The sequence below is a fragment of the Pollicipes pollicipes genome, unplaced genomic scaffold (genome assembly GCF_011947565.3).
Source record: "Pollicipes pollicipes isolate AB1234 unplaced genomic scaffold, Ppol_2.1 Scaffold_1600;HRSCAF=1878_pilon_pilon_pilon, whole genome shotgun sequence".
NCBI lineage: Eukaryota > Metazoa > Arthropoda > Thecostraca > Pollicipedomorpha > Pollicipedidae > Pollicipes > Pollicipes pollicipes.
In genome coordinates, this window is record NW_023595962.1 from 17,480,394 (window position 1) to 17,504,754 (window position 24,361).

Sequence of the window (24,361 nt, forward strand, 5' to 3'; positions counted from 1 at the left end):
TAGGGACATCACTTTTCGTATCCTCGTGTGCTAGCAATGCTCCTGTACTCGTACCCTAGAATTACGAGTATACCCGTGCACCAGTGTATCACTGGCATGCTCGCATGTCTGTGAACGTCCTGGACTTCCATTTCGCACCCACGCGGGCAACTGCGGTTTCTAACTTCGAGACCACTATACGTGAGGACAAACCAATGTCAGTGACAGCCCGGTATCCAGGGCGAGGCGGCCATTGCTTACGATACTACCTGTGGGGCACGACAGTTCAATGCCGACAAGTTGCTGTCTTGGTGCTGGAATGGGTGGTATATTATGGGCTCGTATTTTGCCATGGACCATGCGCTTGTATTTGGACGTGCCTGAATACCACCCAGCACGGCACAGTGGCCCCTAGCTGGTGAAGCCCGTGCAGCATCGTGCAGAGCCGTTGAACGAGTTTGAATAACATACGTCCACCCAGGCCGCCATGGGTGGCACACGGCGCTTCACCCAGTCCGCGATGGGCGGCACGCGACGCCCCACCCAGGCCGCGATGGGTGGCACGCGGCGCAACGCCGTGCCATGGGAGGCACGCGACGCAACGCCGTGCGATGTAGTGGAAAACAGTGCGTCCCGACTCAACGTGGTAGAAAACAGTGCGCTCCGGCTCAACGTGGTAGAAGACAGTTCTTCCCGGCGCAGCGTGGTAGAAAACAGTGTTTCCCGGCGCAGCGTAGTTGGAAAACAGTGCGTCCCGGCGCGACGTAGTGCTTTGTGGTGTATTCCGACGGCTTACCTCGAGGTCGAGGCTGTCGATGTCCTCGGCTTGCGCGGGGATGAAGTAGACAATGTGGCCATCTTCGTTCGTGAGATATTCACGACACTGTTTTTTGGTGGATCGGCGTTTGGGCGACTCCGTCTCCCAGATCAGCGGCGTGTAGCCGAACTCAGCGTCTATCTTCTCAGAGAACTGGGCACGGAAGGTTCGCGAGAGGTTACAGCCGGAGAGATGGGGCACGAGGGGTCACGAAGGGGCACGAAGGGTCACGAAGGGGCACGAGGGGTCACGAGGGGTCACGAGCGGTCAAGAGGAGTCACGAGTGGTCACGAGGAGTCACGAGGAGTCACGAGAGGTCACGAGGGGTCACGATGGGTCCCGGGAGAGGGATTGCCAGTTATGTGGTTGTAGTGATGCGAAGTGCATTGGCGTCCGCCAAGGTTGCAAGGAAATGGGAAGCCGCCAGGTGTAAGACGAAGACACGGTGCGTGACGCGAGATCGCTTCGAGTCACGTGACCGATCAGAAGGGTTTGTTCGGTACCGCGAACGGTGACAGGGTTTAAAATTGACTCTACCTTGTCGTGCATGCTCCAGTGCACGGGCACAAGTTTCGCCGACCTCAGAAAATGTCTGATATAGACTTGAACATGGTCATAGCTATTGTTCCTGTTTGCAGTACACTGAGCCATAGATCGCAAACGAGTCGGCTAAGGCTAAGGGTCACACAAACATATCGGGTTAAGTTAAGGCCAAGGACCCGACCAACATGTCCGGTTAAGGCTAATGACCTGACAAAGATGCCAAACTAAGACCAATGGACGCCAGGCTAGCACCAGTTAGAGAAGCTCAGTGAAGGCTTGGGCGGAGCTTTGATGCACGCAAAGTTGAACAAGCACTGCCACTTCAACCGCCGACTAATAGAGTGGTATTCGCCTCCGCTGTTGCCTACCCACCTTGGAAGCGGCCTTGTAGAGGATATCTTTGGGAAGCTGCTTCGGGGCTTTTGTCACTGGAGCTGAAAAACGGAAACGGCTGCTTCATAACAGCGCCAATGCTCGCGCGCAAAGTGCACTTCCCCCTCCCTCCGCAATTAACGGCCACATTTGACCCGAGTTGATTTCGCGTGAGGCCAAAGATCGTGTAAGCGATTTGTGTGAGGCCAAACGATTACGTGATGAAGTGAAATGCGTACAGCCCTGCTCCGAAGATTCAGAAGTGCACAGCTTAGCGCCTTCGGTACATCTGACGAATCCCCACCCAGCGGCGGTCCCCCACTATGTTATGGCCCCCGTTAGCCGCGTCAGCTGATAACGCCATGAAAACTCCTGCAGCTGCAGCCCACAGCCGTGGCCCCCGTCCCAGCCCGACGCGGCAGTTGACCCGAGGTCCTGACCCGAGGTTGACCCGAGGTCCTGGAGCTTGCTGTCAACCACCGCCGCCTGACGCGTTTGCGACGGACTCGGTGCGTGCCGTGCTGCGGCTTGTCAGCCTCGCGAGCCCACCTGACACACGGCAGTTCTGTCCGATCCTCTCACCTGGCCGCTCTGTCCTTGTAAGTTGCCGTGTAGCACACCTCGACGGTTTCATTGACGGCTGGAGTGTCGTCCCCGCGCTTCAGCTCGAACTGAAACAGCACAGTGGAGATGCCGGGGCGCACTGGCAGAGCGAAGCCCTCAGATGGCTCATGGAGCCAGAGCGGTCCCACTGGCCCACCAGTGTGATCCCACTGGCCAACCAGTGTGGTCCCACTGGCCCACCAGTGTGGTCCCACTGACCCACCAGTGTCGTCCCACTGGCCCACCAGTGTGGTCCCACTGGCCCACCAGTGTGGTCCCACTAGCCCACCAGTGTGGTCCCACTGGCTCACCAGTGTGGTCCCACTGGCCCACCAGTGTGGGAAGAGTACCACTGACGCGACAGCGTCGACACGAGACGACTCAGAACGCAGTGAAGATCGTGTGGCATTCTATTATCTGCAGTATACCAATAACCCTACCGTTTCGAAGTACCGAAGCGCATGTCGAGTAACGGCCTTAGGTACATGGGTTGCATTCAGAAAGAAAACGCAAAATGAGCTTTAAAAATTGAAATGGGGGATACAAAGACATGTGATGCACAAAAGGGAGCAGTGAAGTGACGTATTGAAGTTGGTAATTTCTGGGATGCAAACACCATTTGCCAGCGTTCTTTCGAAAATACTCAGATCAAACGGGCTACAAGGCAATGTCATACACATGCCAGCCTCAGGCGCCAGGGCAGTGTCATACACACATCGATCTCATCTCCGGCTGAGCTGCGACGGCATGCGTTTGGGAGTACCTCCACATGTCGGGCGCCGATGCACATCAAGGCTTCCGGGACTATGTCTTTTATGCCAAGCTGATCGCATGCATTTATACGTGCGTGAGAGCACGCTGGCTATTAAAAGTTTGAAACACACAAGACAAACCAAACGCCAGATCGGCCACACACGATGTCGTTTTACACCATGCAAGAAATCTCGCCCATTTCATACTTTTATTTGATTGTGCCCACGGAGAATTCTTGCATATGCCCCTGATGATACTACGCTCCTGCATACGCCCCGATGATAATACGCTCTGCATACCCCCTGATGAAGTGGGCGGCACACGCTTTTTTCTTTTGAGTGCACGTGGATCGTGCTCTGTAGACGACAGCCAGCGTGGGTTCCATCCCAGTACGCTCCAACTTATACGATGGATGTTCCATGCGCTACATTGCAGAGCACACACTGCTATGGCAACCAAGACTGGCGCATCCGTAGCAGCCACGGACGGTTGGGCCTCACCCAAGGGCTCACCCACCCTTAACGGCGGGGGAGGCTCAGCCACCACTCACATAGGAAAACCGAAGCAGCGCCTACGGTATTAAAAGAGAAAAACGCGGGTCTAAGGGGAAGGGGGAAGCAAATGCTCTTCCCCTCAACATCAGCTTGGTCTGCGTGTTGTAATGCATCACGGCGTGACTCACTCGTCCATAGTAGGGCAGGTTGGGCTTCAGGTACGACTGGATCTTGTCTTTCCGCTGCAGACTGATGAACCTGAACTTCTGGTTGATGCCCTTGCTCGCCGCCTGCGTCAGGCCCGTGCCTTTCTCTTCAACCAGGACTTTCACGGTTATCTGCCGAACGGAGCAGGATAAGCAGGCCGAAAAGGCTGAACAGGCTAAGCATGGCAGAAACGAGAAATCCCGAGCAGTGTAGACGGCATTTGCGTTCGTATGTGCCCGATAACAGGGTATACATTTGCGTTCGTATGCGCCCGATACCAGGGTATACATTTGCGTTCGTATGTGCCCGAAAACAGGGTTTGCATTTGCGTTCGTATGTGCCCGATAACAGGGTATACATTTGCGTTCGTACGTGCCCGATAACAGGGTACACGTTTGCGTTTCGGATGTGCCCGATAACAGGGTATACATTTGCGTTCGTAAGTGCCCGATAACAGGGTATACATTTGCGTTCGGATGTGCCCGATAACAGGGTATACATTTGCGTTCGGATGTGCCCGATAACAGGGTATACATTTGCGTTCGTATGTGCCCGATAACAGGGTATACGTGGAGAGAGGACGGACCACCATGAACAACATGGCAAGCAAGCCTCTGTAATAAATCCTTACCGTGTGGTTGCTGTAGCATAGCAGGCGAGTCCTTCCAGGAAATGTTCATCATTTTATTGGATGAAGCGCTATCGGAGGCTGCGACTGGCAACGTCTGCTGCGCTTTATATATCACTAACCTTAGCACGGCTGGTGCTTACGGTCAACCACGCACACCAGATGGGCGGAAACACCCCAACTAGCTTGTTTCATCCACCGGTATGCCATGAAAGAGGGGCTCCCGTGCCCCCCTCCCCCAAATCCTCTAGTAGAGACGGAGGAACAGCGTGTTAGCACACACTGTTAACACGCGCGCAGGTGTGCAAAATGAAGCGTGTGTGGGTAAGCAATCACCGCCTTGGGCGCTGCACTACTCTACTCCGCGTGCCGCCGCTCAGATGAACTACGGCCGTAGTACCAAACAGTCACACTCCCTTACCAGACGTGAGCACATGCTCTCCATGGTGTTCGCCACACGGACCACGGTCCCCGGCGCTCCCCAGTCGATTGCCCTCCTCACCGGACGTGAGCACACATTGCTCGGCATAGCGCCGCGCCGCGCGCGCTTTCGCACAGTTCGGGCCAAACTTACTGTAATAAGCGTGTCGTCCACCAGCCAGCTGAACCTACTGTAACAAGCGTGCCGTCCGCAAGCCAGCGAGTAACTCCTCACGGAAGCTGACGTGCTGCGCCGTCACACTTCCGGTCACCCGGCTGGTGATGCCACGGATGACGTCATGGATGACGTCGACGTAACCCTCACCGAATTGCCGCTCCCGATCCTGGGGATCCCGATGCCCAGCTTGCTGACCAGCAGATCGAAGACTGCGCAGCCCTTCTCGTCACTAAGCTGATAGTCGGAGATGTTCTTGAGCAGCTCCGGGTTCCGTTCCCGTTGGAAGGAGGACACGCTGGACGTGGCGTTGATGGTGATGTTGGCGCCCACCAGTGGCTTGCCGAACGTGTAACTAGTGAAGAGTGCGCATGGTGAACACGGTGAACGGGAAGCATAGTGGAAAGATTGAGTGGTGGACGTTGAGAACATGGATAACTGAGAACGTGGCAGACACGATGGAACGGGACATGGTGAACAGTGAGCGGAAAACCCGGTGATCATGAAACAAGGTAAACGAGCGGAGAACAAGGCGCTCGTGATGAGAGTGAGCATGGAACGGGGGTGTTGAGCAGCGAACCAAACAGGCACTGTGCGTTCGAAGCGGAGGAGAGCGTGCAGAGCAAAGAAGCTAGAGTCGGGCCAGCCATGCCAATAGGGAACACGGATCACGGCGAGCACAGAGCTGATGCGGAACACGGATCACGGCGAGCATAGAGCTGGTGCGGAACACGGATCATGGCGAGCACAGAACTGGTGCGGAACACGGATCATGGCGAGCGCAGAGCTGGCGCGGAAGACGGATCGTGCCGGATCTAATGCGCGAGCACACAGGCGAGCATGGCGAGCACAGAGCTGGTGTGGAACACGGATCATGGCGAGCACAGGGCTGGTAAATTGGGCAGCGAGTCAAGTGCTGAGTGCATGACGCAACTCTGTGTGTTATGCCTCCAGCGGAGATAGCACACATCCAACGTGCAGAGAGCGGCCTATGACGCTCAAAGGGCTGCTCAATTTTACTATGACTGACCCATAGCCGACCACAATACAAGATGACGGTTCATCCCACTCAACTACGCCATCAGCGAAGCCCAGGCTTGTCCAGGGTGTTTCGCATCAAGCCTGGTGCGCTCTTGTGTCCCTGAAGCATCTCGAATGATTGATTCGCGAGTGTCGCGATCACGGGGCACGTTGCCAGAACGGACGCTCGCAGACAAGTGTCATGTCTGCGAACGGAGGCAGTGCTCGCAGCGCAGCCGCCAGTGCATTTAAGAAAACAAGACGAGGTAAGCTGTGAAACTACACGTTGTTTCATTTGAATTACCAATTTTGGGAGGGCTATGATGTATATATATATATATATATATATATATATATATATATGTATGTATGTATATATGTATATGTATATATAAACATTTTATTCCAGGTTTCTACAAAACAAATATTTAGACAAGCTCTAGAGTGCCCCATACCCAGGTACCTTAAACCTGGTACCTTAAGGTGCCTTAAACTGGCATGCCCGACCGATGAGCACGAAGAGCGGGGGCCTACATCTCTACCTGCCAGACCGCAAGGATTGTGTGAAGGACACCAGTATAACGCTCCAATAATTTTCGGACATACCTGCCATACTGCGCGCCGGCAGTCTATTTTAAGCATCCTTACTTCCACTTGTTTATTTCCACATCTTGTAATTTAAAGCGTCGATGATTTTGGAACCGCATTATACCTCTATCGTCGGCCTAAATGTAGGTCCATCCCATTGTGGTTGCCTTGCAAAGAACGCACGCAGTGGGCTGCTTTCTTTGGCGTGGTATTTGAACGCTATTATTTCGCTGCATCATAGCTGATCTGCTTGGCACAGAAAAAAACGATCTGAACGACCTAAATCCTCAGTGCACGTTGCGTTGGCAAAGTGTATTTCAAATAATTAACTATTTCTTAATGACGACGAGCCAGAAAATCTTGAGGCTCGGCGCACATCCGTGAAGCAAGGAACTCCTCCGCGGTCATGAACTGCATCACCGCCAGAAAAGACCATTACGATGGCGAATAAAGCTTGAACAAAAAGGTGTGAGACGCGCTGCCACGCTGTGGCCACCGTCAATGGCTGAGCCCCACAGGTCGGTTCTGAGCTGCGTCACGCCGGCCACAGCCCCACGGACTGCAATCTTTCAGAACAAAACAACTACGGTGCTGTCCGTCAGAGGATGAATGGAGACGGATGCAGCGAATGCGGCTGTCACAAGTGGGTCCGAACCCCGGCGCATCTCGTCGGCCCCTTCCACGACCCCTGTGATACCCTTCTCCCGAGGGCAAACCAAGGCGGAGGTGCGTTCAGCTGAAGGTAAGCTGTGCAGGCCTCAATGTTCACAACCCGTTATGCTCCACACAAAACCGGCTCGGATAATGGGCAGGTCTTCCAGAAGCTGAGTCGAAACGGATCAACGCTGGTTGAGCTCACTTACTTAGTGCCAGGTTCCAGTGGTACTCTCCAGGGACTTATGAGTCGTCAAGAGTGTCCCAATCACCCTGAAGGTCAGCTGAAGGTCAGGTAATACCCATCAAAGCCAGCTCTAACATTTCGTGACTTAAAGGGAGTGTTCCACATCTGTTTGGGGTTTTGAACCGAAATAGCCATCTTGAGGACTTTTGGTGCTGTTCACAATCCCGCCCTTCTTAGGACCTAAGCGCCTCTAGTTTCTGAGCTGCACGCCGGCGAAAATGTGCATCGGAGAAAGTTTCAGTCACCTTGACATCCATGACGCCATAATAACATCATTAAAATCCTGGCATTCCATAAGCCATGCGGCGACCAGGGCCAGGAAAAGATGTTGTTGTCGAGGCGTTTATGTTTGGCGTTCGTGAACTCCATTTCCAGATATAACGTCCGTCAACTGGTTCGTAATCAGTGTAGTGCACGGCACGATAACGTGATCAAACCCAGGCGCATCGTGGAGGATATCTACTCAGTATACCAATTAGTTTAAATTTATTAAATTAGATATATAATTAATAGATATACTGAAAAGATAATGAAGTAAATTTAATAAAATAATAAATTAGATTAAAAAGTATACCAATAGTTAGAAATGAGCTTGTTTCATCAATATGATGCTTGCCTCAATATCTTCACATGTGAAATGTTTCCTCTAATCAATAACTTTCCGCGCAGGGGCTGAGCGGCGACAGCAGCGGTGCCGGTGCGCGTCGGCACATGAGCCGGCGTCGCGCGACCGTCGGCACGTGAGAGCCGGCGCCGCCAGGCCGTCGGCACGTGAGAGCCGGGTGAGAGCCGGCGCCGCCCGACCGTCGGCACGTGAGAGTCGGCGCCGCCCGACCGTCGGCACGTGAGAGCCGGCGCCGCCAGGCCGTCGGCACGTGAGCGCCGGCGCTGCCAGGCTGTCGGCACGTGAGAGCCGGCGCCGCCCGACCGTCGGCACGTGAGAGCCGGCGCCGCCCGACCGTCGGCACGTGAGAGCCGGCGCCGCGCGACCGTCGGCACGTGAGAGCCGGCGCCGCCAGGCTGTCGGCACGTGAGCGCCGGCGCCGCCCGGCCGTCGGCACGTGAGCGCCGGCGCCGCCCGGCCGTCGGCACGTGAGCGCCGGCGCCGCCAGGCCGTCGGCACGTGAGCGCCGGCGCTGCCCGGCCGTCGGCACACCGGCCGCAGCCGGTCACTCATCCCCAGAAATCGCCGCGCTGGCTGGCAAGACAGACGCCAGCCCCTCCCCTCCCCCCGCGCCGGCCGCGTCCTCCCTTTCACCGGCGGCACTGTGGAGGGGGGGGGGGGGGGGGGAGGGCAGGTACCGGCGCAGTCAGGCTGCCCCAGGCTGTCGCAATACCGGCCCCGCTAGTGGACGCCCGTCCGCGGGCGAGCCGGGGCTCCCCCTGCCGCCCGAGTCGGGTGTGCTGACCGCGACCGCGGCGACGCTGAGCCGAAGCGGCCGTCGGTCGCCTGCGGTAGCTGATCAGGCACTCAGCACTACACAAGGGTGGAGAACGGCCCACGGCCAGGTTGTCTCTACAGTTTGTAGGTTTGTGTTGTGTGTTGGTCGAGGGAATTCGCAATAATTCTGATGAGATATCAAAGGAGAACTGGCCAGCATTGAGCTGAAGCGAGGTGGAAATGGAGGCTGGGGATCAAGACCCGCCCAAAGGCCCACAACGTTTCACATATGTGTGATGACGTCAATGTCGCAGCGTGAAGCGTCCGCTACCGTACGCTACTGCGCCGCTCCACTTTGCCGTGACGTCACCCCCGCGGCGTCACACCGCAGTGCAGCGAGGCGCGCCGGAGCCCCGCCCCAGCCCCTCCCCCTCGGCCCACGGTGTGGCGTGGGTTCCCAGCGCGGCTGCGCACTGACGAAGCCCTCCCCCTCGTCTCCCCTCCCCCAAAGGACGGAAGTACGTCGACCAGGAACAATGGGACGATCGCCGGGGAGGGGGGGGGGGGGGGGACCCGCAATGTGACTGGGAGAGGTGGCAGCTGGTGATGTGGGGGTCGGTAGGCCCGGCGGCTGCTGAGTCCTGCGGTCGGTCGGCCACCTGGCAGGCTCCTGGCAACTGACCTGTGCCCGACTCCAGCTCTCACTCATGCCACAGGAGATCCAAGGGAGATCGGGCAGAGCCGGCGCGTGTAAGGTCACACGTTACTGCTCACAGCGCAGTAACGGGCTGCTCTGTCAAAACTCTCCATGCAGATTCTGTTTCCACTCAGGCTCCATCTGACGTTCACGAAACGGAGTCTACTCCGCACCTCACTCCGATTGTGTGAAATTAATTGAATCTGGATGGACTTGAATGTCATAGCTCTCATCCCACACATCAATATCGAATATAAATGTGACTAAATTAGAAGCCAGAGCGTTTGCTCCAGATGGTTAGTTGCAACAAGCTAAAACAAAGCAAAATTCATTCCAAGTGATTTCTGCAAAATTTTGAACCGCCATTAACTGCAGATAGAGGTAAGATGATTGGGTCAGCAAGAGATTGAAGAGAAAAGATAGGCAAGGTTGGCTAGAGAGGAAGGATGAGAATGGAGAGAGAGAGAGAGAGAGAGAGAGAGAGAGAGAGAGGAGAAGAGAGGAGAAGTGTGGAGGAGATGGAGAGAGGGACGAGGGAGGAGGAGGAAGAGAGAGAGAGGATATGAGAGAGAGAGAGAGGGAGAGAGAAGCGACGAGAGAGAGAGAGAGATAGAGAGGAGGAGAGAGAGAGAGGAGAGGGCGAGAGAGAGATTCAGAGCAGAGATGAGAGAGAGAGAGATCGAAGATGAGAGAGAGAGAGAGAGAGAGAGAGAGAGAGAGAGCGAAAGGAAGGGGTCCTCGCTGTGCACACTCTCCTTGCGGTTAGCACGCGCATGGCATCCGAAACCACCGACCATTGTGCGGCTGCTGCAGTGCCTACACCGCCCCGAGACCGTGCCTTGACCTGTTTAGTGCGTGGTCACTGTGTGCTTCCACCCCTCCTCCTACCCCTCCCCCGAGCCGACCTGGCATACATACGTTCGCCGTTTTCATTATTGTTGCTAGCTCTTTCGTCTCGCGCACCCGTGCAACCATGTTTAACGGTGCAGAGGGACAGCTGCGCGGCCCTCAGCACGCACCACTGGCGGTCCTGCGCCAGAGCTGGCGCAGGCGCGACTCACGTGGCGCAGACGCGAGCCGTGACGGTGCGCTCGTCCGACTCGATCTTAGACGGGGCCTCAATCTTGACCTCGAAGGTGGGCAGCACGTACTCCTCCACCGTGAAGCGTTTGGACACCACCTCCTGCGGCGTCTTGACGTGGATGGTCCAGGTGCCCTGCAGGGAGCGCGGAGTGCGGGTATGCCTTTGTCATGTTCGTCTTAGCGAAAACCCTAACATTGCACTCCCAGCGGACACCGGAGCTCACAGGGACACATGCGGAGACGCAGAGAGACGCAGGAAAAGGTAGGGAGACGCAAGGAGACACACGGAGACACAAGGAGACACACGGAGACGCGTGGGGCGAGATGAGCTTGCCTCCCCGCCAACATCGCGGCGGTTGATTGCGGAGAGTCGGCGTAGGGGTTCGGCCTGTCTCGTCACGAAGCCACAAAGTCACGAAGTCAAGTCACGAAGCCCGGAGGCTGCGGGGAGTGGCACATCCCTGCACGACGGTTACTTCGCTGCAAATTCTGCCACTTGGGTGGGAGCGAGCAGCATTACCAGCCATGTGGTTGCCGCGTGTACGTGGTCCACGTTTGCCCTGTGGACTCGTTTCGCCTGGGGCGAATGTCGGGACGTCACTTCTGGACACAGGATCCCCGCTGGCATTCGACAGCATGTGGCTGCTGGTGTTTTGTGAACCTCCTCCAACTCTTCCAGCATATTCATCTAGCGCCACATCTGCAGTGGCCTACACAAAGCAACGATTTTGCTTTTCGCTTACTTTACACTTATTGCCCTTTTATAAAGCGAGGTGTCCCATAATTAAAAAGCTTTCCAGGGCTCCTGTGAACGCCTAGAACCTACGTAAACCAGGAACTAGTACCAATCAAGTGACGAAATGACTGTCGTAAGCCAGCCAGCACGCTTGCCCCGCAGTTCGGCATCCGTGCCGCATCTGTCAGTGCAAAACCAGGTCCCCAAGGGGGCACTCATTATCGCTGCCTTCCGATCATTCCAGCCGGAACAGTACCCTCACCTCCCAAACCGTCCACTGCGCGGTCTGACGTCGGGCACGGCTATTGGCCTACCTCTCTCACGCGGGATATTCCGCAGATAATGAACTGGGCGCGAGCGCGAGCGAGTGGAGGCGTTTGGTAACCTGGTGGCCGCGGCGCGGGCAAAAAGCCTCGCGGCGACCTTGACGCTCTGCTTCGGCAGGTTTTGACCCGCGATAAGAGCACGGGCCGTGGCTGCAGAGAGTGGCAAGGCGAGCTTCGCGACAGCAACGGCCGACCACAGCTAGCGGCCGACTGCCGTGGCCACTCGCCCACCGTCACGACTGCCGTGGCCACTCGCCCACCGTCACGACTCATCTTGACTCGTGACCGTGACTCGTAGAGATGCTGGCGACTACCTGTGGCCGCTTTCTGGTGACTGATGAAGCGGGGCTGGTGACGGGTTGACGGTGGCGTGAGTGGTGACTGATGAAGCAGGACTGGTGACGGGTTGACGGTGGCGTGAGTGGTGACTGATGAAGCGGGGCTGGTGACGGGTTGACGGTGGCGTGAGTGGTGACTGATGAAGCAGGGCTGGTGACGGGTTGACGGTGGCGTGAGAGGTGACTGATGAAGCAGGGCTGGTGACGGGTTGACGGTGGCGTGAGTGGTGACTGATGAAGCGGGGCTGGTGACGGGTTGACGGTGACGCGAGTGGTGACTGATGAAGCGGGGCTGGTAACGGGTTGACGGTGACGCGAGTGGTGACTGGACGATGCTAACGGTGAGTAATGCCCGTGGTTGGAGAGTGGTGATGATGACTGGTAAAATGTGGCCGGCAATGGTGGCTGCAGCTTGCCGACTAGTGAATAACAGTTGAAGACTAATGGGCGACAGTGATAATGAAAGAATGGGGCTGGCGGTGCTAGCCGGACGGTCACCACCGGTCCCCACTGTCACCAGTGACCACTGTCACCGGTCAGCTATCACGTTACCAACCAGCTGCCAGCTGTTACGAACTATAGGTACCGTTTTTTTACTTACAAAAATCAACTAGTGAGCTATTTCAACCCGCGCACTGCGGGCCCGCCAGCTTAAAGGTGACGCCTCTACCGGTTGAAATGAAATCAGTATAGATAAACGTTTCTGATTGGCACAGCCGGCGGCCAGCAACAACTACGGAGAAATCATTGGTTGAGGTCTGAACAATTACGGAGAGATCATTGGTTGAGGTCTGAAAAATTACGGAGAGATCATTGGTTGAGGTCTGAACAATTACGGAGAGATCATTGGTTGAGTTCTGAACAATTACAGAAAGATCATTGGTTGAGGTCTGAACAATTACGGAGAGATCATTGGTTGAGGTCTGAGCCAGCACGTCACCTTGAGACCATGCGATGGCCTGTTTCCTAACGCTAGAGCGTGTTTCGAAAAGAGCCACTGCACCTAGAAGAACAGGGGAGAGATCAAAGCCATAGCACGATGTTTCGTTGATTTTGCGTGATAATGGTCTCATTTTTGTATATAGTCTTCCTACGGAAAATGCTCCAAGCTTTCACAGTAATTACTGCACCAGCATGTTTGCAATAAGTGTATCGCAAACAGAACAGGGCACACACAGGGAAAAAAGCAAGGCAGCTGAAAAGTATTATTTTCATCATGTTCCAATGTGTGTCATAGCGTTCCGTCGCAATTCAACGGTATTTCTGCCACCGGAGCGGGTACTTCAAATGCATAATTCCGAGATTTTCAGAAGACTTTTGAGCAAATAGGTTTTACCATTTAAATCGGACGAGACTGGTCTAATAATAAGTGAACAGTACAAAAAAAGGTTGCATGAGCCCTGCACGGTCGGACATTGCACTGCATTGCTGGGAGCCATTGATATGAGTTTCCTGAACTGCGCTCATCTTTGAAGTTTCTAACATTTTCTCTGTAACGAATCCCTCCACCTGTTCCCACATTGATCCCAAGATCATAGTTTGCTTTTGGCCATTAATGTAATTGTGAGCCAAGATTGGCGAACTCAGGAAAGCTCGCTTCGTTTTCAGGAAATGCCAAAAGTATTTCCCGCATCTTACTGATCACGTGCCATATAGCCTTTCGATACGCACGCCTTGAAAAGTCAATGAACCTCGCTCATGTTTGCCTGGTCCGCCATTCGCAAGCGTCTGGCTTCCGACAAAGATAACACCTGTCAGCATATTCATGGCCGTGTGCGACTTCTACGAAAACAAAGCATGGTAGGTTTTCCCAGGCCTCGGACGCCCAAATACATTTCAGTAAACAAAGAAGACAGGCTATCCGGCGAATCTTGGCTGCCTGTCGCATAACAGCGAACACACGCTCTGAATTGAATCGCGCTTTCGAACGTGAGGGAATGTTCAGCGGCAGTATTTGTGTTCGTCTGTTGATGAATATGACAACCCACGCCTGAGGTTATCTTGCCAGCCACAGGACTTTTGCGTCGATTAGTGGAGGGGGATGGGAATCTAGTGCAGTTTCAATCTAATTTAAGTGGACTAATGTCCAGGCTAGTATCCAGTTTTCTTGGAGACGTGGGAAGGCGTCGTGGCTGAGTGGTTAGCACGTGGGACTTCCACGTGGGAGCGCGGGTTCGAATCCCATTTGTGCCACGGCTTTTGAGCGCTAAGGTGGCCAATACAGTCGCTAGCACTGCATGAAACGGACCTGACAACGTGCACCGTGTTCCCTTACAAAAGACGAAAAATAGCCGGTCCTCCCTACAGCGCGAACCGCAGCCGGTCCTCCCTGCAGCGCGGACCGCAGCCGGTCCTCCCTGCAGCGCGGACCGCAGCCGGTCCTCCCCACTGCTCGAACCGTGCAGTACCATTGTTCTGTTCCAGAGGCATCACAGCCTAAGGTACCAACGACGAATGAGCCGGGATAGGGTTCAGGTCAACCACAGCAAGACACGAAATTTCTGAGGCAAATTACAGACGACCCTGGCGGCGACCAACGAATTTCGAACGCTAAATCACCAATGCGGGTAAATCTATGAAAGCCAACGCAGCCAACATCACCGTGCCCTACACTGGAAGGCACACCAATGCCACCGGCGATGTCACCGGCGATGTCACCGGCGACGCCACCGGCGATGTCACCGGCGATGTCACCGTCGATGTCACCGGCGATGCCAGATGCGTGTCAACATCCCATCTCCCAACAATGGTGGGGCGCGGGGTGGCCCAGAACAGTTACCGGACCCACCCCTGGCTGACAATGGGTGGGCGATGATGGCACCACGCGCGTTTGTCCCGACAAGGGCACAGCAGCGCGGTGGCGCCGGCTTTCAATGTCACCGCAGTACGCCGCACACCACCGCGCCTGGGTGTTGTTCGAAGCGCGCCGACTGCCGCTGCCACCGCCGGCTGGTATCACTGCGAGGTTAGCTTCCGCTTCAGGGAGCGGTGGGCCTACACGCACAAACAGAGGCACGGGCGGGTTCAGAGCGCAGTCTCCGGGGGGAGAGGGGCTGACCCGGCTTGGAAGGGTTAGATATCAACCTTGCACCCGCAATATTAAAGCAAAATTCGGTTTTTCCTCCTTTTATTTGAGGAAGTGCAAAAACTTATCTTAGCCGAAGTGGCTTAGTTCTTCTTCCAGGTTCAGACATGCGCCATTTTTGCATAATTTGGGCCATGTTGGCCCACTCCGCTCTTTTGGTTCGCCTTCCAACATCGGCGTGGTGAGACGACGAGATTGGAAGATCCCAGCGGGTTACCACCAGCTATGCGTGCCCTTGAACACCGGCCGCCGACGGTAACCCGCTGGGAGCCAAGGTCCGCGCACCTGGATACTAGCTGTTGGCATGGCAACCGCAAGCATTCTGACGACGGAAACAAGATAAACAGCTGCGGGAGACCTTGGTCGTGCCCTGACGATGATGGAGGACGTACCAGGGTGCACGCCACGACGGTAGCGCTGCGGATAAGCGCCAAACCGGCTGAATATCAGACTGAAATCAGCGGTGTAGCGCTTATTACAAGTGTTTTACTGTCCTAAGACAACGCGGCCCCAATTAGACACCTTTGGAACAAGGCAATCGCCGCAAAAACCCGCCTGGCGCGTTAACAGCGTTGGGAGAGAGAGAATGGCCTCATGGGTAAGCGAGCGAAGGCGGGACATGGCGGACGGGACAGAACCGGGCGACGGAAGTGCTAGAAAGTGCACAGTGTCACGCGCTAAAATAAGTCGCAGCCCGACCACCATTTAAACTGCGTGACAAATCCGACCTCTAAATATGCAGCCTCACCAGGTCAGATGAGCGTACTTCCCAGCGTGTCACGAAACTGCGCTGCAGCCGGCTTGCCATCCCTGCACAGTTTATTAGCGTTTGAGGGCGTTCACAGCCCATGATACGCACATATACGTACCGGACGCAGCTGTGATAGGAACTGATTACACGACGCGGACAGAGTATATGAATGGCGGCTCGAGATACGTTTTGATCGCAGCATCAGCTAATGAAAGGGAACACCTCCAACTGAATAGCGCACGTGAATGCTTTAGGACGATTTGACCTACACCATTTTGCCGCGCGCGGAAAACGCACCTACCAAAAAAAAAAACAGAACAAAAAACGTACGCTCGGAAATATTCGGATCGTCTTTCCCGCCTCACCGCTCATCACCATTTTGTCCGCGAGTTTCCTTTCCATCCACTTTCTCAATAGTTATCTTTTAGTGCACTACGTCTCCAGCTATTGCCCCCGGTAGATGGCTTGCGTGACAACATCCCGGCAAATTTGTACCATCCGGCCAGGAACGCACGTTTGTGAAGATAACGGACGCCAAAACAGAAAAGATACGGGATCAAAAGCTACGATGACCTATGTCACGTCTCATTGATGTGGTCGTACAAAATTAAGAGCGTATGAGCGTGCTTGCCGGACACAGGGTCTAGCCTGAGTAACGGAGATAAGAGGCGACGGAAAAACCGATTGGTCCTTTGGGCCATGGAAAGTGATAATCTGCTGATTAATGCACGGCATAAGACAAGTATGTCTGGTTGGATATCACGCGGCAAAATGATACCATTCGGTACTTGCAAGAGGGTCGCAGACAGAAATCATCCTTCTATTTATGCAGCTTCTTGTGTCCATTCGTACCTTACCACACAGACTAGAAGCGTAAGCCAGCACCTGGTAGACTGCGTGCTCCACTGATACGTCAGATCAGTGTTACTCGACTAGTTCCCAGTGTCCCAACTTACTCCTCTAGTTCTCACAGTGTCCCAGCTTACTCCTCTAGTTCTCACAGCGTCCTAACTGCATCACGGAGGGAACACGAGGGGCGGGTACCGCCGGATATTGCCAGCCAGGTTTTCGCACTACCCAGATTCATGACATTTTTTCCTCCAAATTTGGCCTTAGCGCCCAAAGTAGAGAACTTTAGCCTAAGCGCAACAGCGCCATATAATCAGTGTGACAATCGAGTGTGGCCACCTGGGATATCAAGCCATTTGATGCACATATCGATGACAACGAAATACGCAAAAAGTAACGTGGCTTTTGAAACACGCCAAATAGCGAGCTTCCGTGGCCGTCGCTTCCGTGGACGTCAAGCTTCCGTGGCCGTCGCTTCCGTGGACGTCAAGAAGTACTTCTAGACGGCGTGCATCAGACGCGGCGAGGCTTCAGCGGCTGTAGACACGAGTTACACAAGACTACCCGCAGCCTTGAGCGTGTGTGGTTCCTCAAATACCGCAGGCCTACAGCCTCACCGCAGCCCATGCGTGTCCAGCGTACTAGCCTCGGTTTTCCTCGTTGTTATCGCGTGCCATGGCAAATACGGCACCTTCGAAGTCCAACATTGGCATTGAGGTCTGTCGGCCCCAGTCTGATGTGAGGGGTACAGGATGGGTGTACTCGCAGAAGCCTCGCTTGCCTCCAAAACGACGCGGAGTGCTTCATCGAGCATGGCAAAGTGCGGAAAACAAGCAAGTGGTCAACGGACCAGCCAACTGTTCATAACCTGCAGACTGGCAACACATACCCCTGGTACGTCGGGTCTGTGAAAAGTCGGGACTGGTTGCAACATGGCTATAGGGTATTCGGTGACGAGAGTCCCTGGGGCCAGGACGAGCTGGTCACTTTCGTGATCTGGACCAGGACGAGCTGGCCACTTCCGTGATTTGGATCAGGACGAGCTGGCCACTTTTGTGACCGCTGTGTGGCACGGGATGTAGACGCCGTGATAACGCGAACAGTCAGTCATAAATGATCGGGGTCGAGTCTAGGTCTTCAGCAGAACAGCCGAGAGTGTTCGTCATGCGGTAAACTGGTGACCATGTGAGCGGAAGACTCTGTGAGGTGGTAACATCGAACCCTTGCGGGGCTCGATGTGCACCCAGTCAGTCGGCGAGGAAGCACGGTTAGTGTGACAGCGATCACGTCGCTGTAAGTGAAGGAACCGTGCTATTTTGCCGAATCTCAGTGGAGCGAGCGCGTTGAATTAGTGAGGAATGTGAACACAGTGAGTCACCGAGCGATGCGGACTCAAAAAGCCAGGAATCAGCATCAGTGAGCCAGGAATCGACGAGAGTTCAGCGTGCATCCAAGCGATTCACGCGCGAGAGCCGTGAATCGAATATCCCTAATGAGTGAGTGCCCTATGTTGGTTCGCCAGGCACGCACGAGAGCCGTGGTACGAACATCCCCAATGTGTGAGTGTTCCGTGTTGGTTCGGCAGGCACGCGCGAGAGCCGTGGTACGAACATCCCCAATGAGTGAGTGCTCTGTGTTGGTTCGGCAGGCACGCGCGAGAGCCGTGGTACGAACATCCCCAATGAGTGAGTGCTCCGTGTTGGTTCGGCAGGCACGCGCGAGAGCCGTGGTACGAACATCCCCAATGAGTGAGTGCTCTGTGTTGGTTCGGCAGGCACGCGCGAGAGCCGTGGTACGAACATCCCCAATGAGTGAGTGCTCTGTGTTGGTTCGGCAGGCACGCGCGAGAGCCGTGGTACGAACATCCCCAATGAGTGAGTGCTCTGTGCTGGTTCGGCAGTGATTGGTGTGTGATCCGTGAGAAGGTGAGCGGGTGAGTTCCACCATCACTCACCAGCGGAGGCTCCTCGGTGAGCTGCATTTCCAGCTGCACCAAGCCAGTGTTGGTCTTGACGTCCTTCCACTGGGTGAGGCGCGTGCCCTGGGGTGTCGAGATCCACACCTCCTCCAGCTGCAGGCCAGCGTCATGGCGGCAAGGTCACGGGGTCAGGCGCGCCATGTGCCCTTGGCGTCGAGATCCACACCTCCTCCAGCTGCAGGCCGGCGTCATGGCGGCAAGGTCACCGGGTCAGGCGCGCCATGTGCCCTGGGGCGTCGAGATCCACACCTCCTCCAGCTGCAGGCCAGCGTCATGGCGGCAAGGTCACCGGGTCAGGCGCGCCATGTGCCCTTGGCGTCGGGAGGTCAGAAGCTCAGCTCTGAGACTGACTCCAATGTCAAGAGCTAGCCAGGAGGCAGGCGACAGCACCAGATGGTCACAATGCCACATCTCAGAGACTAACTAGGACGCACCCAGCATCTGAGGGGTTGACAACGGGAAGAGACGCCGCTGAGCATCGATCAGTAACAGAGACTCTCACGTTGGTATTATAAGTGCGATTACAACAACAATCGTATTCAGTCAGCCGAGATTCACAAATATCTTCGGTGGAAAATATCGACGGAATGAGATCATGATCAAAAAAGCAACTGGACCAACTGATCTAGAACGGTACATTCACACTCAAAATTTGTCGTTGACGGCTGAAAATAACTCGCAGGTATTGTAAGAAGAGCAAACATTATGCTGTGAAACTGAGATTTGCAATCGCAACATGCTTTTAACGGTGCTCAGACTCGTCACCTGGAAGTGCGACGGACCACGCGCTTCATCCGCGCATGAAGATCAAGAAACCGTTCACTTAAGTCAGAGCTCAGCTTGTCACAGGCGCCGCTCAGTGTATACACCAGTCTCACTACCAGACGAGCAAACCGAAATAATCGAAACGTGATGAGTGGTTGCCGACAGTGATTGTCAGAATCGGCCAAACACCGACGCCATTTTTATATTATATAATTTGTCGTTGTCAAACTGGCGTGGCGTGCCCTCCCATGTGTTTCCAGCTGCCTGGCAGACTGCACTAACCTCCCTCGATCACGTGCTTCCAGCTGCCTGGCAGACTGCACTAACCTCCCTCGATCATGTGCTTCCAGCCGCCTGGCAGACTGCACTAACCTCCCTCGATCACGTGCTTCCAGCTGCCTGGCAGACTGCACTAAACTCCCTCGATCACGTGCTTCCAGCTGCCTGGCAGACTGCACTAACCTCCCTCGATCATGTGCTTCCAGCTGCCTGGCAGACTGCACTAACCTCCCTCGATCATGTGCTTCCAGCTGCCTGGCAGACTGCACTAACCTCCCTCGATCACGTGATTTTAGCTGCCTGGCAGACTGGAATACCCTCCCCCCATCGGGAACTCACGTCGTTGTTGATGGCGGTCAGCTCGTGACTCAGGGTCATGATCCGGAACAGCACCTTCTGACTTGGCTGGTATTTGGGCTTGTCCGTCTGCACCAGCGTCAGCAGAGCCTCGCTTTTGATAGACACCTGCCGGCGACGGCGACATGACAGGGCGCTGCGACACGGCACAACACCGTCACCAACATCGGCAGCAGACGTAAGAGCACCAGCAGCACCGTCACCAACATCGGCAGCCGACGCACGAGCACCAGCAGCACCGTCACCAACGTCGGCAGCAGACGCACGAAAACCAGCAGCACCGTCACCAACATCGGCAGCCAACGCACGAGCACCAGCAGCACCGTCACCAACATCGGCAGCCGACGTAAGAGCACAAGCAGCACCGTCACCAACATCGGTAGCCGACGTAAGAGCACCAGCAGCACCGTCACCAACATCGGTAGCCGACGTAAGAGCACAAGCAGCACCGTCACCAACATCGGCAGCCGACGTAAGAGCACAAGCAGCACCGTCACCAACATCGGTAGCCGACGTAAGAGCACAAGCAGCACCGTCACCAACATCGGCAGCCGACGTAAGAGCACAAGCAGCACCGTCACCAACATCGGTAGCCGACGTAAGAGCACAAGCAGCACCGTCACCAACATCGGTAGCCGACGTAAGAGCACAAGCAGCACCGTCACCAACATCGGCAGCCGACGTAAGAGCACAAGCAGCACCGTCACCAACATCGGCAGCCGACGTAAGAGCACCAGCAGCACCATCACCAACATCGGCAGCCGACGTAGAGCACCAGCAGCACCGTCACCAACATCGGCAGCCGACGTAAGAGCACCTGCAGCACCTTCACCAACATCGGCAGCCGACGTAAGAGCACAAGCAGCACCGTCACCAACATCGGCAGCCGACGTAAGAGCACCAGCAGCACCGTCACCAACATCGGTAGCCGACGTAAGAGCACCAGCAGCACCGTCACCAACATCGGCAGCCGACGTAAGAGCACCAGCAGCACCGTCACCAACATCGGCAGCCGACGTAAGAGCACCAGCAGCACCGTCACCAACATCGGCAGCCGACGTAAGAGCACCAGCAGCACCGTCACCAACATCGGCAGCCGACGTAAGAGCACCAGCAGCACCGTCACCAACATCGGCAGCCGACGTAAGAGCACAAGCAGCACCGTCACCAACATCGGCAGCCGACGTAAGAGCACCAGCAGCACCGTCACCAACATCGGTAGCCGACGTAAGAGCCCAGCAGCACCGTCACCAACATCGGCAGCCGACGTAAGAGCACCAGCAGCACCGTCACCAACATCGGCAGCCGACGTAAGAGCACCAGCAGCACCGTCACCAACATCGGCAGCCGACGTAAGAGCACCAGCAGCACCGTCACCAACATCGGCAGCCGACGTAAGAGCACAAGCAGCACCGTCACCAACATCGGTAGCCGACGTAAGAGCATAAGCAGCACCGTCACCAACATCGGCAGCCGACGTAAGAGCACCAGCAGCACCGTCACCAACATCGGCAGCCGACGTAAGAGCACCAGCAGCACCGTCACCAACATCGGCAGCCGACGTAAGAGCACCAGCAGCACCGTCCGCCTTCCTGGGACATCACCATACACCGATCAGATGTCACCAAAACTGGGCACTGTCTCCTCAGCACCGCCGCGCCCCGGCAGGCATTATAAACAGCTCAAAAATCGCCTGGTGTTCTCTTGGTGCTGTGCGTTTGCAGTCTCCAGTTTCTCCTACCACAGCACAAACACGTATTAGACATAAATAATCCTCAGTTTGTCTGTCGTAACTTTACCGAGTCGATGGAATGAACCTTTAACACGGGACAGAACAGTTGATACACAGTAGTTGACGGACGCACCACATCAGTACAATGCCCATGATGTCCCTGGTGCAGCCCTCTTGCCGGCATCAGTCCAACCAACCACCAATCACCAATCCAATGTAAGCCAATTCACCAATCGGATGATCAGGGATTCACTTCACGTACACGGTTTTCGGAGAACTGCTCGTGCGTGGGGCACACCCAGGCGGCCTCATGTGGCAGCCGAGCCGTAGTCCGTGTGCACTGGCAGTAACATGCAAATCCAGCCTGGAGCGAGACTGCATACAAAGCAATGAAAAGGCCACCGGTCACAGGAGACTATATCATCAGGAGAGCACTTCATGCCCGGGTGCCCCGCTTCCAAAGACCCCTCTGTAGAACTGGCACTCTCATGTCAGCACCTCGAGGTACGCGTTCCAAGAGGATTTTCCCCGCAGGTCAGGTCAGGTCAAGACAGGACAGGACAGGACAGGACAGGACAGGACAGGACAGGACAGGACAGGACAGGACAGGACAGGACAGGGCAGGGCAGGGCGGGACAGGGCAGGGCAGGGCAGGGCAGGGCAGGGCAGGGCAGGACGGGGTAGCCGACCAAGGTCATTCGGACAAGAGCTACGGAAAGGAGCTTGGGTGCAAACACTGAGGAATCGACACTCCAGGACACTCTGGTGCCGGCGATCCGGAACTCCGGCACTCTGGGAGCGACGCACTCCGGGATGAATGCGACATTCCGGGAGAGCACCGTCGGCGCCACCCCAGAATAGCCAGGCGGCGCGCTGTTCAAGGCCGCTCCGGCCCGGGAGCACATCGGCCGGCAGGTGAGTGACCAGACTGCACGGGCTCGGTACCGGCCTTTGTTCACAGAATGGTCCGTTCAGAGCATCTTTGGTTAGTGCAGGGAGCTCGTCTATCTGCGCGCCCCAGCCCGGTGACGCGGCCCCGTGCTTGCTGGGTCGTCTAATTTGTTTCGGGTAGACTGAAGTTGCTTCGACTGCGTTAGGGAGATGGGGGGGGGGGGGGGGTCTCTTCCCTGCGAGCTTCTCATCTCTTCTTAGAATTACTCGCCTTGTTGGTTTCTCGGTTGTGTTGGTAGCGCTCTTATCTGTGTTGGACAGATATTTTGCCTGTGCTGGACGTGCTGTTCGTTTGGGTTGGAGATTCTCTGCCTATCGTGCTGGATATGGTATTTGCCTGCGCTGGACCGGCGCCTTATCTGTGACAACGCGCCCAGGTGAATACGATGGAAGACCCATCAGTGCCGAAGGGTTCTCTGACCATTCTCGCCTGTGCCAAAGTGTTCTCAGGACGTTCCAGTCTGTGCTGAAGGGTTCTCCGACCTTTCCAGTCTGTGCCAAAGCGTTCTCTGGTCGTTCTTGTCGGTGCCGAATGATTATTTGACCGTTCTGACCTGTGCTGAAAGGACCTCTTGTGCCGTGCCTAACTCCTACACAATTCCGGAGTCCGGATCCATTTACCTCGCCCCCCCCCCCCCCAACGACTTCTCCAGATCAGCTCACCTCGGACTCGTCGGCGAGCGTGAGTCCAGCCCCTTTCAGCTCACCTCGGACTCGTCGGTGAGCGTGAGTCCAGCCCCTTTCAGCTCACCTCGGACTCGTCGGCGAGCGTGAGTCCAGCCCCCTTCAGCTCACCTCGGACTCGTCGGTGAGCGTGAGTCCAGCCCCCTTCAGCTCCATCTTCATGTCCGCTTTGCTGACAGCGATCGTCGATGGGATGGGCACGTCGAAGCAGTATTCGCCGTTTGCTGTGGAGGCCACGCGGATCGTTACGTCCGGTCACAACGATTTGAATGTGATTTGAATGATGATGGCGGGCGATTGAGTGATTCGAATGATGATGGCGGGCGATTGAGTGATTTGAATGATGATAGCATGTGATTGAGTGCTTTGAATGATGATAGCACGCGATTGAGTGCTTTGAATGATGATAGCATGTGATTGAGTGATTTGAACGATGATAGCATGCGATTGAGTGGTTTGAATGAGCTCGGATAATGGTGGTGTGAGTATGTGCATCGTTGGGAACGACGCCCTTCGGTGACTGATGAATAAATCGGGCCTTAAACGTATTCATCAGACTCGGCGACATCAGCAACGACACGAGCATCAGTTTTTTCACCGGTGTCGCGTAATGACACCGCACGCTGCCGTGGCGCCACAAGCTCTCTGGCTCCCCAAACACTTTCTCACGGATGCCGGTGCGATGCCCCGTGACCGAGAACAAAGTCCAAGTTCCGAAGATGAGAATCCGAAATCGCAGCGAAAGCAAGGTTCTGACTGGATTGCTGCTGCACAAAGCAGCGTGCAAGGCTGTTACCAGCGAGCGTAGCAACCGGTTGTGCAGTTTTCGTGGTTCCTCGCACCCCGCCGCCGGCTTGTCCCTGCCACCC

The 24,361-nt window shown here is 55.6% G+C and overlaps 1 protein-coding gene across 1 annotated transcript in view; it reads right to left on the reverse strand.

Annotated features, from left to right (window-relative positions):
* Nucleotides 1-749: 749 nt before the first annotated feature.
* LOC119090313 (ovostatin) overlaps nt 750-24,361 on the reverse strand; it is a 35,199-nt gene continuing 11,587 nt past the window's right edge. Inside the window, exons 3-11 of the mRNA XM_037213101.1 lie at nt 23,604-23,716; nt 20,108-20,233; nt 18,701-18,817; nt 10,640-10,794; nt 5,142-5,346; nt 3,750-3,899; nt 2,294-2,382; nt 1,712-1,773; nt 750-949 (exon numbers count right to left, since the gene is read on the reverse strand). Coding sequence (XP_037068996.1) covers nt 942-949; nt 1,712-1,773; nt 2,294-2,382; nt 3,750-3,899; nt 5,142-5,346; nt 10,640-10,794; nt 18,701-18,817; nt 20,108-20,233; nt 23,604-23,716 — 1,025 coding nt within the window. The 3' untranslated portion in view covers nt 750-941. The remainder of the gene's footprint in view (nt 950-1,711; nt 1,774-2,293; nt 2,383-3,749; nt 3,900-5,141; nt 5,347-10,639; nt 10,795-18,700; nt 18,818-20,107; nt 20,234-23,603; nt 23,717-24,361) is intronic.